Source organism: Echinops telfairi, unplaced genomic scaffold (assembly GCF_000313985.2).
Source record: "Echinops telfairi isolate 266 unplaced genomic scaffold, ASM31398v2 ScPeMD7_7469;HRSCAF=8507_0, whole genome shotgun sequence".
Classification (NCBI taxonomy): domain Eukaryota; kingdom Metazoa; phylum Chordata; class Mammalia; order Afrosoricida; family Tenrecidae; genus Echinops; species Echinops telfairi.
Genome location: NW_022111372.1, coordinates 94,235,159 through 94,250,243, shown reverse-complemented (window position 1 = coordinate 94,250,243; position 15,085 = coordinate 94,235,159). Strand labels below are relative to the sequence as shown.

General features: G+C 49.4%; 1 protein-coding gene across 1 annotated transcript in view; it reads right to left on the bottom strand.

Moving 5' to 3' along the window:
- Positions 1-1,943: 1,943 nt before the first annotated feature.
- Positions 1,944-15,085, bottom strand: part of ARAP3 (ArfGAP with RhoGAP domain, ankyrin repeat and PH domain 3) — a 30,812-nt gene continuing 17,670 nt past the window's right edge. Inside the window, exons 18-31 of the mRNA XM_004697056.3 lie at positions 14,424-14,636; positions 14,080-14,185; positions 13,219-13,366; positions 12,874-12,942; positions 12,122-12,196; positions 11,918-12,032; positions 6,991-7,119; positions 6,777-6,910; positions 4,279-4,361; positions 4,159-4,194; positions 3,968-4,031; positions 3,730-3,867; positions 3,484-3,522; positions 1,944-2,972 (exon numbers count right to left, since the gene is read on the bottom strand). Of these exons, the coding sequence (XP_004697113.1) occupies positions 2,487-2,972; positions 3,484-3,522; positions 3,730-3,867; positions 3,968-4,031; positions 4,159-4,194; positions 4,279-4,361; positions 6,777-6,910; positions 6,991-7,119; positions 11,918-12,032; positions 12,122-12,196; positions 12,874-12,942; positions 13,219-13,366; positions 14,080-14,185; positions 14,424-14,636 (1,835 nt within the window). The 3' untranslated portion in view covers positions 1,944-2,486. The remainder of the gene's footprint in view (positions 2,973-3,483; positions 3,523-3,729; positions 3,868-3,967; positions 4,032-4,158; positions 4,195-4,278; positions 4,362-6,776; positions 6,911-6,990; positions 7,120-11,917; positions 12,033-12,121; positions 12,197-12,873; positions 12,943-13,218; positions 13,367-14,079; positions 14,186-14,423; positions 14,637-15,085) is intronic.

Here is a 15,085-nt window from a genome sequence, read left to right as displayed (position 1 = left end):
TCCTCATCTGTGAAACCGAGGTCCAACAAGTTGCCTCCCGAGACCCTCCCAGCCTAGAACTTCCTATCTGTGCCCGAGGGGGAGGGGTGACCTCCACAGTAGGTGGTTCTGCCTGGCCTGCCCGCTGGGCCCTGCTGACCCGCCCCGCCCTCGCCCCGCCCCCTGCTAGTCCGCTCCGCTCTGCGGGAGGAAGCGCGAGGGGGCAGCCGGGAACTAAACTTCGGCCATTGCTGCGAACACTCGGGAAAGGTCCTCGCCGCCGGACTGACGCCGCGTCCGCTGGGCTGTGGGGCGAGAGAGCCCCAGGCTTCGGAGTCAAGACGCCTGGACTCTATTTCTAGTGAAGCCGCTGACTCTGCCTGTAATTAATATTTAACCATCGCTCATTTACATATGCAGATTGACACTCCCGCCGTGGAGGTGGGGAATGAACAGAAACTCCGTAGGTGAACAGGGAAACTGAGTCACTGGACACCTGAGTGTAGATGAGCCTGACAAAGCGGATAGGGCTGGTCCTAGACTTTTTCCCAATTTCCGCAGAACCGGAAAAGCCTGCCGGAGCGGACGGCTGGGAAGTAACCACACTCGCCGGTATATCTCAAGCTTCACCTACAATGAAAAAAATACCAGACCAGTAGGCCTATGGCTTTAGGAGTCCCAGTGGCGTAGTGGGTTTCGCATTGGGCTGCTAACCACAAGGTCAGCAGTTCAAGACCATCAGAGGCTTTGCAGGAAAAAGAAATCTTTCTATTCCTGGAAAGCCGCAGGGGCACTTCTGCTCTGCCCTTTCATGGTTACTGTGAATCAGAATGGACTCAGTGGCAGTGAGGCATGTGACCCAGAAATCCCATCGCCCCTAGAATTTGCCCTTCAGGCTCAGCCCCTCAGAATCTATGCATTTTGCCTCTGCTTTCCGAGGATTTGCAACCCTTTGCCCTTGGCCCTGCACCCACAACATGGAAGCAGTCATTGCCTCTGGCTCCCAATTGCCACATATGCAACAGCCCAGGGATACTTCTACTTGTATATCTAGTGGGCACCTCACTTTGAAATCAGTTCCTTCACCTGCTCCTCTCCCAGACACCTCCCACAAGTGTTACATTCAACAGTACTACCCTCCATCCGGTTAAGAAAGTCAGAAACCCATGGGGTCGGCCTGGATGGTGCCCTTTCTCCTACCCCCAGATTCCATCCATCAGCAAGTCCTGTACCTTCCATTTCTCACACTCTCTTGTTCCACTTCCCTGTAGTCCCAAGACCACCACTCTCGTCCCAGGCCCCATTGCCTGGCTTCTGGCATGAGAGCGGTCTCCTTTCTGCCACGCTTGCCACTCCCTCCTCCAACGCACTGCTCATACAGCAGCCAGAGAGCAATTTTCTTTTTAAGGAAAGATCTCTTCCTCCAATGGCTTAAACCCCCTCAACTGCTTCACAATGCCGTCTGAATAAAATCCAGATACTTGAGCATGGTGGGCAAGGCTCTGCATCGTTGGGCCCTGCCAAGCAGCTGTAGGTTCTCTTCCCTGCCCCTCTCCCCAGGCCCCAGCTGTCCCTCTGACAGACAAGCCCCTTCTGTTACAGAGCCTCCATGCTGCTACTGTCCCTCTCCAGAGGTTCCTTCCACCACTGCCCCCCATGTCTGGTGCTCACCCTGAATTTCAGCCCTTCACGAGCCTTCTTGTCCACCCAGTTTGTCCACAAGCCTTCCATTACCACCCCTGCAAGGACTCTCAAACCATCAGTTGGGCTTCCTTCCTGCCCAGCCCTCCGCTCGCTTGTCCATGGATTTGCTGTTCTGTTTCTATTCCCCTCTACAGTGGAAGCTCCCAAAGAGTAGGAATCCCAACTGTTTCCTTTGTACTATATCCTTGATATATGGCACAAACTGGGCTCTCGGTACATAATTCCTGAATGAATGGTTCTAATGTTTATGAATGGCGATCTCTTGGTTGTAATGTTTATTAACAGTGATCCATGCTTTTGCCCTAACCCCCTGCCCACCACCGTCCCCACACCAGAGTTTCAGTGTAGTCCCAGGATGTAGGAGGTGGGGTGGGGTAGATGGGAAATGATCCAGACATCTGGCTTTCCCGCCTTTTTTTAATACAGTAAAACCACTCTTTAGAAACTCCGACTCTCTCGCAGAGCACTTATATATCAAATATAGAAACCAGGAGCTGTCCTTGTGGAGGGGAAATATGGGAGGCTTACAGCTCTGAGAAGCACAGTTCAGCAGTCAGTGTACTCTGATCTCAGTTACAGTCCAGAGAAGTGCTCTGAGGCTCAGAGAAGGGCCATGAGCTGCCGTGGGACCCGCAGCCTCCTGAACTGCTCAGTGCTGTGCTCCGTCAACAGCACCATTGTGGACTCTCAAGCCTTTGCAGTCAGGGCACAGGAAGCACCCAGCAATGTCTCTCTCTGGTGAAAGCCTGGTGTGGGTCTTGCGCTTCCAGGGTATCTAGTCCCTCTGACCGCTGGTCCTAGGGTCATGTGAGGGGCTGACTAGAGGGTGGGCTGGAAGTGCAAGAGGGTTGGGTGAGGAAGCTGGATGTCGGTGTGGAAAGGTCAGTGGGGCTGGGAGACTGGGGGCTGGAAGGCTGGGAGGGGCTGCCAAAGCCAGTGGTGGCTTCTCCCTTCTTCAGGATAAGACTGTTAAGCTCCTGGAGCAGCTGTTCCTCCAGAGACCTCGGAGCCTGGGGGCTGCTCTTTGAAGGAGGACCAGGTGGGGGCTCGGGCGGCCTCTCCACCCAGCCCAGAGGGCCTGCCTTGGACAGGAGGGGCTGGTCAGAGAACCTCCGACTGGCGAGGAGGGTCTCTGGCTTGGCTGTCCACTCCGGCATGGTAGCGGTGGAGGTGGCAGCATCCTCGGTCAGTTCAGGGAAGGCGCCCACTTCCTCGTACACTGGCTCCTCATACACAGGCTCCTCCTGCTCCTCCTGCTCCTCCACAGACCCCTGGGATGACTTCATGGGCTGGATGGGCACGGCGGTGTCAGGAAGTGGGTACAGAATCGGAGTTAGTGGATTAGTCATCACTAACCCTTCCTGAGTTTCCTCTGTAGTGGACATGCAAAATACTTGGCATGGAGGTCTCCGCAGAGCCCTGGGTGGTGGGTTCCACTGCAGATGAGTGGCTCAGAGGGGTTAATGACCATCCAGATCACACTGTGGGTGCACGGTAGAGCTGGGGCTGGAACCCACGTAGTCACTTATCTACTACTTCTCAAATCCCATGGCTCTTTCTTTTTCTTACCACACCCCATTCTCCCTCATGTTCCATAGCCTGTCCCCACCGCTGTGGGTGTGCTACACATCACACACACACACACACACATCTCACACACACACACTCCGAGGGGTCCTCCCAAGCTGGTGTCAGGACAGTTGCAGAGCGCACACCCACATCGCACCCCCACATCAGGTAGCAGAGAGGAGCACAGGGCCGGCAGGCACAGCACACAGCTGGAGCGGGCACAGTACTCACAAAGAACATGGACAGCGTCCTCCGGTTATGTAGTCGCCGCTGGGCACAGATGGAGCGGGGAGGAAAGGAGAGACAGAGACACAGTGAGGCTTGGCAACAGGAGGCAGAAGTGGGGAGTGGGATCCACAGAGAAGGCCGAGGGTGGGGCTCAGTAACAGGAGAGGGCACCAGGTTACACTCCCCCTGCTGTGCAGCAAGGGCAGAGGGCAGAGCGTAGAACGAGGTTGACACAAGTTTGGGCCTTACCAAGGTCTGATTGGCAGAGAGAAGGGTGGCCCCACTGTCATCCCCACGGATGGGCAACAAGGGCATAGTGCCAAACTTCTGACGGGCAAGGTCAGAGGAGGAGCGTCGTCGTAAGACCACAGGCTGCTGGTCATCGTGCTAATGAGAAGGTGAGGGGTTGGCACAGATAGGTACTGAAGAGGGGAGCCAGGCCCCAGGGGACCACAGGCCTAGTGTTCAGCCTCCTCCTTCCCCTCACCTGGGCTTTGAGGATGCTGGTGGTCCAGTCCCACATCTCATCCTCATCCGTGCAGGACAGGTAGCTGGAGGTGATTAAGGGGAGGGGAGGAGTCACAATTATAGGGACAGAGCAGGCAAAGAGGGAGGAGATGGAGGGCAGGTATCGGGCTGGGCCAGAGGACAAGCCAGAGTACACAGAGGGGGACTCACAGGTGCATCTTCTCCAGTATCAATGTGAAGCCCCACCTGAGAGCAGAGAACAGTGATAGAGTGGTCAGAAAGGTGACAACAGGAAAGTCCGAGAAGGATGAGCTAAGCAAGAAAACTCACGGTGTTGGAGGCTTTAGCTTTTTGCGGATTCCCAGGTAGACTTTGGCACCTTCCAGAGGCCACTCTCGTTCTGGTTTAGAGCTCTGAGAATATGAACAGCCAGTGGGGCAAAGAGATGAGAAGAAGATAGTGGTTAATGAAGTCAAGAAGGCATGGAATTCCCAAAATACAGTATAACGTGGATGAAACCAGAGAATCTTCTGCTGAGTGAAGTAGGTCAAATGCAGAATGACAAATGCCCTATGATCTCACGCTTAGAAAATGGCAAGAATGGGTGTGCATGCTGAAATCAGTGTCCCTTCTCTAACAGTAAATGTGGATGAAGTGAGCACTGCTGGGCCAGGGTAAATGATGTCACTAAGAAATATGCAAGAGCCGGGGGCTTAAGTGGAGAGCAAATGTTTTGATAATGATGAGGGCAATGAATGTATATATTTAAACAATTGATGTATGTATGGATTGTGATAAGAGGTGTATGAGCCCCTAATAAAAAGCCCCTAATAAAAAGATTTTTTAAATCTCTAAATAAAAATTTTAGATTTGAAAAAAAAAGAAATATGCAAGAAAAAAGTATATGTTTAAAATATATATATATATATTACGTTGAATGCGAGGACATATATAATGGTCAAACAACAACTGAATCAGCGTGCAGACACAAGTGTATGGATTTATGCCCAGGTATGTACGTAAGTACAAAAGTGTTGCTACAAAATCACAGAAACTTATAGTAAAATATATATATTACAATGTGAAGCTCCTGAATCTCAAAGCATCATGCATCTAAGCCTATACTCATCTGAAGGCAGTGTTTCTGGCTCTGTGACCTTTCCATAAAGAATTTTGTGTTCTTTGGTTTATACCACGTCCAAACCAGTTTTGGCCTCCTTGAAGACTGAAATCGTGTTCACTATCAATGTTCTCTGAGTTTGACGAACAACAAGACGTCTGAAGGAGCAAAATCAGGGCTATCGGGTGCGCAGGGTGGAGTTTCCCCACAAACCACTCATAGGACACCCCTGGCTGCCCTTGAAGAATGGCAGGCATTCTTACGGGGTGCACCTTTCCTGGCCTTTTGCTCACCAACACAATTTTCCATCCTCTTAAAACGTCTTCTCAATAAGCTCCCACGATTGTCTTGTGTCCTTTGAGATGATTGCGATTATGCTTTCAAAATCCCACAAGACAACCACCGTAGCCTTCTGAGCTGACCCCTCTGCCTTAAAGCTAACTGCCTCAGAAGATCCCCTCAGCTGGTTTGTTTTTCAGTTGTTTTAAAAGTTATTCTTTTTCCCTCAGCTTTGATTGGACCTCTTTTGAAGGTACCCTTACGTGACTAAGACAAGAGGACTTGTCTGTAGCTGTCCATTGGAATAAGCCTGTGCATATATGAAATAGAACCCTAGGAACAAAACTTTTTGACTTACCCTTCTGTGTATACATACACGTACATCTATATGTGCCCCCACCTACATACACACATGCAGCCATATATATTCCTATCTACAAAAAACCAAATAGGGGGCACAAAGATGAATATTTATGGAGTAACTTGTGGGATTGGCTTGCAGGGTCTGAAGGCTTAGGACCATGGTCTTGTGGGACAACTGGTTCCATTGGTATAATGTAGTATATCAAATTTATGTTCTACATCCGAGTTTGGTAACTAGCAGCTGGTGCCTTAAATGCTTGCAAGTAACCACCTAAGATACGACTGTTGGTCTCTACATATCTAGAGTAAAAATTAATTAAGAGAATCAAAGACTTTGAGAAGCTTGTCCGCAGGACGAGTCTACGTAAACCACAACCCTATCTACGCTAAGATCAGAAGAACTAGACGGTGCCTGACTACCACCACCTACCATTCTGATCAGGAACACAATAGCTGGATTCCAGTAGAATGAGAGTAAAAGGTGAAACAGAATTCAGATTCTTTAAAAGTACAGATTCATTGGCCCAGTTGAGCCTGGAGGACTCCCTGAGACTATCACCCAGAGCTAAAACTCAAACTGTAACTATTCCATGAAGCCATTGTTTAACCAAATAGCCATGAAATACAAAACATCTCCTGTGAGTAGTGAGCTCCTTTAAAAAAACAAAACAAACATCTCTATGAGACCAAACAGCCAACACTCACAGGAAAGAAGACAAGGCATGGCAGGGGCAAGGATACTAGAGCACTGGAAACGGAACAACCAGAATGGAAACAATGAGAAAGTTGTCGCACTGTGTAAAATGTAGCCAGTGTCACGTGTGCAGGAATTGTTCATCGTGAACCAAACTTGCTGTGTAAACCTTCACTGCAAACAGTAAAATATGTATTTTTTTAAAAGGCATGAAAGCATTGGAGGCTGGTGGATCATGGGTCATGAGATCAGAGGAGTCAAGTGGCCAGGGAGGCAATGCGATTGATGAGATTTGTTAAGAGGGTAAGTGCAGCCACATTTCCACCCTTTCTGGCCTCCCAGCATTCCATTCCCCTTGGCCCAGGGCTTCACCCTTTTCTCTTTGAGCAGTAGCAGGCTGAGGCCGCGCACTAGAAAGAATCTCTCCTGGAAGCGACTTCCCAGGAATCGGGGTGGCTCCTCTCGGCACCGCAACAGCCCCACCCGTGGACTCTCACGCCGGGTACCTGGGCACAGATAGGCAATGGCAGTGCAGGGTGGAAGGACCCAGGGGAAGGCCTGCAGGATCTGGAGGAAGAAGGCTCACCTGTGAAGAGGCAGCCAGCTTGGGCAAGGGAGACTTTTCGTAGCAGCAGGGAGGCTGAGCAGGGCTCTGGGAGCTGGCACCACTGCAGGGCCTGCTCTAGGACCCTTTCTTTGGGGTGCAGCGGCCGCTCTAATGGGCAAGATAGAGATGAATATCAGAGGAATTCCCACTTACAACCCCCACTGGTCTCTCATTCACTCATTCATTCTAATTATCCAGCTCACGATATGTATTTTAACACTGGACTGGCCCTGGGCACACAGTGATGAACACCGTACGCGTGGTTCCTGCTCTCATAAAACTCACTGCCTCATTAAGGAAGAAGACCGTAAACAGGTAAGCAAACCAAATAATTGCAGACTGTGGTGAATGAAGTGATTTGCTATGGCTCATAGTCTTTGTAACTCCCACCCATTTTCTGGTGGGATGCAAAGAAAGTGTAGAGGTCTCCGTTTTACCATTCCACTGGACATAAAAGTGAGCCGTCTCAGGACCAAGAAGAGAGAATCTTATAACCTTCAAGGAAGAAGCACCCCTGACAGACTGACAGACCGCATTTGAGATCCCTGCTTGAAGGGGTGGAGGCACCAGAAGCGCCCCTAGCCACAGCACTGAGACATGAGAATAAAGCTGAGTGCCTTCGGGCAGGAGGAAGGCTTACAGAGTAGGGAGCCCTTTAGGCATTAACCAGTGCTAACCATCTGTAACATCTGCCCAAGAAGGGCACATGCCTCGGGACCACACAGCTGAGGCGCCCAGGACCAGAGAAAGAGAGAGATGCTTGCCAGCCCGACTAAGATCAGACGCTGTGGACAAAGGAGCCGTCTGCTTGCCATTCCATAACCTGTTAGCTTCCCTAATACACTCCTTCATCTGAATAGTGTCTGTTAGTTGTGTGTGGTTGGTTAGCTTTTCTTGGTGTCTTGGCCTGTTCCTGGGGTTATGTGGGGACCTGGTTCAGAAAATCACATTGGATAGACCCTATCAGCTCTAGTGTCTTAGACAGGATGTTCTACTATATTTTTAGCTATTAAGTTATACTAATTTATTATCCTAGTTTTAATATGAGAAGAATTCAGACAAATATATTATATATAGGAGAAGACCAAAGAGCAAGAAATATTTGAAAAAAATGACGTATTTAAGGACTTCCAAGGAAGTGGTATATGCACCCATATGGTGGCTAGTTGATTAAGCATTGAGTTGCCAATCAGAAGGTTAGTGGTACAAACCCACCAGTCACTCCACAACCTTTAAAAGAGTTGGAAATCCAAAGGGGCCGCTCTTCTTTGTCTGACCTGGGTCACTATGAGTTCGAACCATTTAGATGGCCGTGAGTTTGATCTTTTGGTATGGAAGGCTATGTGATATGTACAAACACTCCAAATTTGGATAGTGCAAACAGCTTTAGAAGAGTGGAAAATAAAAAAATAAAATTGAACCCCCACCCCTATGTGAAAGGTCTGAGGACCATGTAGAATGTCCAAAATGTAAGACTTCATAGCAATTTTCACAAATTAAAAAAATTTTTTCATAAATATTTTGAAGATAAAAATTTTTCTTCTTAACAAAAAAAATTTTTTTCTTCATCAAAGAAAACATTTGGAACACATTTTAATATATAGAAGTCAATGGATAATCCATGTTAAATGTTTCAGAGGTGAGGTTGGCTCCAAGCTTCTTTATAAGAAAAACTAACTTTTCTTTAAGAGTTTCTGTGCACAGGTGGAGATGTTATGCCATCTTATAACAAGGCTGAAGCATTTTCATTTTAATAAAGGAGCTTGAAATCTGGAAGATCCATTTTGGATTTCAGAACATTTAGATCTATATTTATTGTAAAACTCACTCCCAGTGAGTTCATCACAACTCACAGTGACCCTGTATGATAGAGTGGAACTTCTGTGGATGGCTGAGGCTGGACATCTCGATGAGAGCCCCAATCTCATCTTCCTCTTGCAGAGTGGATGGTAGGCCTGAATAACTGACCTTGTGGTTAGCAAACATATAACTCATTATGTTATCAGGGCTCCTTATTTATTGTACAGTAACTCTTATTTCTGGCCCCTTTTTAAGATAACAAATTGGAACTGCCTGCTATTCAGTTCCTAATAAAGGTGAAGTGATAACTTTGGTTAAACTTCAAGTTCATGTAATTTTCACTGTCCAAATATATCTTTGAATCAAAGGGCACCATGTGAAGTTTAACTTGACCTAAATATTTAGTACAACAATAAAGCCAGTGTAAAGTTCCTGTATCTCAGGCTAGCTAATATTACTTTAAAATATCCTGATATTTTTATATGGGTGAGACAGAGAAGACTAGTATCTGGCATATGCTCTGTATCTCAAAAACTAGAGCTGGTAGGGGAAAGCTGGTGCCATTTTTTGGCATCAGCAAGTCAAATATGTCCAGAAACAAGTCTAACATTTGAGGCACCAAAGTATGTGTTGGCCAGTGCTATGGAGCCCCGCAGAGAAGTAGCGTGCAGTGGGAGGGACGGTTGCTGTCAGAATAGGGTAAAGGAGGATGGAGGATGGAGGCAAGTTGACCTCTGCCTCACAGGAATCATCTTTGGAGTTGGATTCTCCTTCCCCCTTTTGTAGCCAGAGCAGGGGCCCCGTGCCATTGCAAACAATAAACTGAGTGAGAGAGAGAGAGTGGCAGGGCAGCCACTGAGATAGGGTCATCAGAGCGAGCCTTTCAGACACGACATGTGAAGAGACCCGAGGACTTAGGAAGATCAGGAGGAAGAAGATTTCAGGAAAGAATGTGTTTGGGGAACTATCGCCACTGTCACTAAAGCAAAGAAGACAGCTTTAAAAACAAAACCAACAGTGACGCGAGATAAGGGCTGAGAAACTGTAGGTGGGGTGGGAAGAAGCACCTTGTGTGCCACAGTAAAAAGTTTAGATTTAAAAAAAAAAGAAAAGAAAAAAGTTTAGATTTTAAGTTCAATAGGAAGTCCCTGGAGGTTTTTAACAGTAGGAATGTCGTGAACTGGTTTGTGCTTGAGCTATTCATCTGGTTGCTCTGCAGAAAAGGCAGGCAAGAAGTCTGGCTAGACCAGAGGATGTACACTGGTACAGACAGGAACTGGAAACACAGGGAATCCAGGGCGGATGATCCCTTCAGGACCAGTGGTGTGAGTGGCGATACTGGAAGGGTAGAGGGAGAGTGGGTTGGAAAGAGGAAACCAATTACAAGGATCTACATGTGACCTCCTCCCTGGGGGAAAGACAACAGAAAAGTGGGTGAAGGGAGACATCGGACAGGGCAAGATATGACAAAATAATAATTTATAAATTATCAAGGGTTCATGAAGGAGGGGGGAGCAGGGAGGGAGGGGAAAAATGAGGACCTAATGCCCGGGGCTTAAGTGGAGAGGAAATGTTTTGAGAATGATGAGGGCAATGAATGTACAAATGCGCTTTACACAATTGATGTATGTATGGATTGTGATAAGAGTTGTATGAGCCCCTAATAAAATGATTAAAAAAAAAAAGGCAGGCAAGAATGGAACACAGTCCAGCACTTCTCTTTCAGGGCCATACACTTTAGTAGTTAATGTAGTGGGAGAGTGAGGGCAAGAGAGAATGGTAACATTGGCCATGGTGATGCTAACAGTGGGCATGGAGAGAACAGACAGCTTCGATTGGAACGGACAGGACTAGTCGATGGGCTGGGTATGGAGATGCAGAAAAGGGAGAAGCCACAGAGGACACCTGGATGGATGGCGGTGTTATTTACCGAGTTGGCAGAAACTAGGAAAAGCCTTGAGATTTGGGGTAGGGAAGGAATTTGGAGATTAACTTTGGTTTGATCTGGCTATGAGATGTACACATGAAGATGTCAGGTGTGTAGCTAAGGCTGTGAATCAAGCTCCGAAGAGACATTTGGGCCAGAGGTAAACATGTGATTGTCAGGGTATTAATTCTATTTAAAACTGTAAAGCAGAAGCTCTCGTGGTGAAGGGTTCAGCTGCTGCGAGGTGGTTGGAACCTGCCAGCTGCTCTGAAGAGAAAAATGGGGAAAGCGTGCTTTACAGCTTTTTTACGATCATACAACTCTCCTCCATATGACTGAATTATTGAATCGTATGACAAGCGGATGAAGTGCCAATCAAACTGTTACAAAAATATTTGCAGCTTTGAAAACCCAATGAGGCAGCTCTACTCTGTCCAGTGGGATCACTATGCGTCAGAGTTGACTCAAGGGCAGTGGGTGAAAAGCTATGAGAATGAACGAGCTCTCCCAAGGAGAAGTCGCGATAAATAAAAAACTCATACCCACTGTTGTTCGGTGCATTCTGACTCCTAACGGCACGGCAGGGCAGGGCAGGGCAGGGCTGTTCCTGGAGGTTTCTGAGGCTGTAACTCTTTAGGGGAGCCGAAAGCCTCATCAGAATGTGAACCAATCTCCCAAAGCATACCCACTACACCACCAGGACCCCTGAAGTGGAGAGAAAAACTCAGATCCAAACTCGCCTGCCTTTGAGTCGACGGCAACTCATGGAGACCCTATAGGACAGGATGGAACTGCTCCTGTCGATTTCCAAGACTAGAAATCTTTATGAGAACAGAAAGCCCCATCTTTTCCTCTTAGAGCACCTGGTAGTTTCTAAGTGCCCATTGCTTAACAGCTATGCCACCATGGCGCCCTGAAATAGAGAAAGAAAAGATTGAGCCCAAGATCTCGCCAGCAGTTGAAGTGTAGATGAAGGAAGACGAAGATTCCCATTGCGGTAGACATGAAGCCAAGAACTGTGGGCTTCACAAAAGCCAAGAGAGAAGAATATTGAGAAAGTGAGTAGGCCAATGGTGTCCAATGTCCTTTCATATCCAGTGTCCACTGGATTGTGCAAGACAGGTCATTGGTGACCTTGACCACACACACACGTACACACACACACACAGTTATACTCACCAAGTTCCCCATGCTCACGAATCTCAAATGTCACCCACAAGTCCATACCAGCTGCTGTCCCCCGCATCTCCAGTACCTGGTTAGTCAGCTCCTCAGCAGTCAGTGTTGGGGACACCTAGAATCAGCGAAAGAGCGTGTTGGTCAAGCCGATGTCCCTGGCCCTCACCATTCTCCCTTCTCTCCTCCAGGCCCCTCAGGACTGACCTTCAGGGTAACACAGTTGTCAGGGAGCTGATGTTCTATATAAACCTCCATAATGAGGTCTCCGGCCTGGGACAGCTGAGGAAGGAGTAGAGAGACCAGGAGGAAGGACACAAGAAAGCGCAAATGATCAAGGTCAGAGGCTTCCCCATTGTCCTCCCCATCACGTGCCCCACAGAGTGATCCTTCCATCCCACCCTCGACATCCCTTTGGCCCTTGAAATGTATAATGCTAGGGTTGGAGGGCTGTGTCTTTAGGCTGAGTGCAGGGCCCCCCCAGACAGGTTGTAAGGACAGCCCTGGAGTCAGACTGTCTAGGTTCCAGCCCTGCCACTCACTCCAGTGTGATCTTGAGTAAGTGACCCGCCGAGCCTTCATTTCTTTCACTGGTGAACTTAAACTACCTCCTTATAGAGTTGTGTGATGCCAAAATAAGATTAGAGATAGTTGGAGTACAACGCGTTCTCAACCAACATTTGCTATTATACTTATTATTTACTTCTTCATCCAACTGACTCTTCTAGGGACCGCGTGCACCTGGAGGCAGGTGCTCTACCCCCATTCTGTACTGAAGAATCATCACAGTGGACAAAAGGGCACAACCCCCACGCAACCCCAACTGAAGCACATCTTTGAATTTCCCCTCTGCCCAGAGAGTCGAGGCCAGTCTCCAGAGGTCAGACTGGCAAGGAAGCATCCTCTGCTGGGCAGAAGGTAAGCTTCCTACTCTGATATCAGCGGTCAAGATAAGTTACCTGTACATCCTTCCAGGTGGTGATAAGACTGACCTCCAGGTCAATCTGAGCTACTTGGTCAGAGTCGATCTGTGGAAGAGCCAAAAGGGAGTGTGTGTATATGTGTGTGTGTGTGGGGGGTGGTATGCTGGGAAAGGACGGAAGGAGAGGGAGAGCTGCACCACCCCCCCCCAAAGGACCTATATGCAAGGGTTAAAGGGTAGAAGAGTTAAGAACAAGGGGTGAAGGTGTTAAGAGCAAGGTGACATGACAAAGAGGCCCAGGGCTCCAGGATGTAGAGCTGGGAGCTTGTTGGGAAAGCAGGATTCAAGAATGAATCTGCGGGGAAGGGGCAACGGGGCTTACATCAAAGACAGAGACGTAGCCGTCGATGAGCTCCTGGAGCACCCGCACCTCGTGCTCCCCCCGCCCATCGGTCTGGAACACACTGGGCGCAAACAGCAGGGCCAAGTTCCGGGTGCACATCTGGTTTAGAGCTGCACACTTCTGCACCCTAGAGGGGCACGAGGGGCACCAGGAGCTCAGCTGGCACTCACCTGCTCCCCATCCATCCACTCATTCAGCAAGGACTTACTGAGCCCCTACTCCAGGTCAAACTCACTGCCCTCAAGTCAAATCCGACTCCCGGTGACTGTGAAGGACTGGGCAGCCCTGCCCCTGTGAGTTTCCAAGACCGCAACTCCTTATGGGAGTAAAAAGCCTGTATTCCTCCTGAGGTGCAGCTGATGGTTTTGAACTGCTGACCTGACAGTTAGCAGCCCAATGCATAACCACCCTGCCACCAAGGTTTCTTGGGCTAAGGGCGAAGGGTGGAGAGAGTGTTGCACGGGAGTCTGTTTTGCTTCGTATACGTCCACTGAAAATGCAATAAAACCGCGATTTTAAATGAAGAAGAACTGACAAGTGTTATCTCATTTAACCCTGCGTAGTCCATGGTGTAGGCACTATCCATTCCACCATCTTCCTTTTGCCAATGAGGAAACTGAGGTCTAACGAGAGCAAAATATTTACCCAAGCCACACAGCTAGCATGACGGAACCTGACTAAAGCCTGGGTCTGACTGTCCCCCAAATCCAGCCTCTGAACTCTGACCCCTTGCCCTAAAACTTGCTGTGAACTGCATGGATGTAAGTTGGTGGGGGGGCGGGGTCAGAGCAAGGTGGCATGGGTCTGGTGAGGAGCAGGCAGTGGGGTGACCATACTGACCGATAGAGATGCCCAATGAGGGTGGCCAGGGTACGGCGGTTGACCCGAGGCAAGCAGCTAATCACATCTTTGTATTTCTCCAGGCGCTGCGTCTTCTTCGGCAGCTCTGGAGATAGACGGAGGGGGGGTGGGGCAGGTCAGCGTGGCTGGGGCGGATGGATTCTTAGAAAAATAAACCCAGGGTATTGCATGTCTGTCCCACTCCCCACCTGGCCCTGAACCAATCCAGGGTGGGGAAGGGTGGGGAAGCAACTGCCAAAGCCCACAGGGAGTCTCATGGGTTCTGGGGTCGGGGCAAGGCTCTTGGGGGGTGGGGCGGGGGAACTTTGGTTGTCCGTGAATACCAGCAGCCTCCCTCCAGCGAGGCAGCAAGCGTGCAGAGGTCACGGGGTCATCCAGCTCTCGAAAGAAGCGTTTGAGCGTGTCAGTGACGTCCTCCACAAAGTGCTCCCCTGGCCGGAGCTTCACTGACCGTGCATCCCGCCGGAACTCAGCCAGGAGGCGCAGGCTTCGGGCACGGGCACCCCCTTTCCGGTACACGCCCTCCAGCCGGAGCCCTGAGAACAGCCAGTCTCTGCTCATCACTGCCCAAAGACCCCCTACGCCCACCCAGCACCCCGCATCTCCACACCTGGATCGCTGGAAAGAAATCGGGGCCCCCACGGCCTTGCTTTGAGGTGCTCACTGACCACACCACCACCCACAGCATCCCCCGTCTCTCCTGCCTCCCCATCACTTTTGTTTTCAAATAGCACTCTCTGAAACCACATTCTGTATTTTAGGACCCAGCTCTCCCGCCAGACTGTAAACTTCAGGAATCTTCAGAACCCCAGTGTGTGCCACGGGACAGCCGCTCAATATGTGGTCTGCAACTGATCAGAGTGGGGGCGCAGGAACTCTGGGGTGGGTTCCATGGGGGCTTTTTCACCTGGCCCCCTAACCCCCCCTTTGGATACACAGGGCACCGAGAGGAAGGTAGAGGCCTAGTAAGTGGGGGAGTCATTGG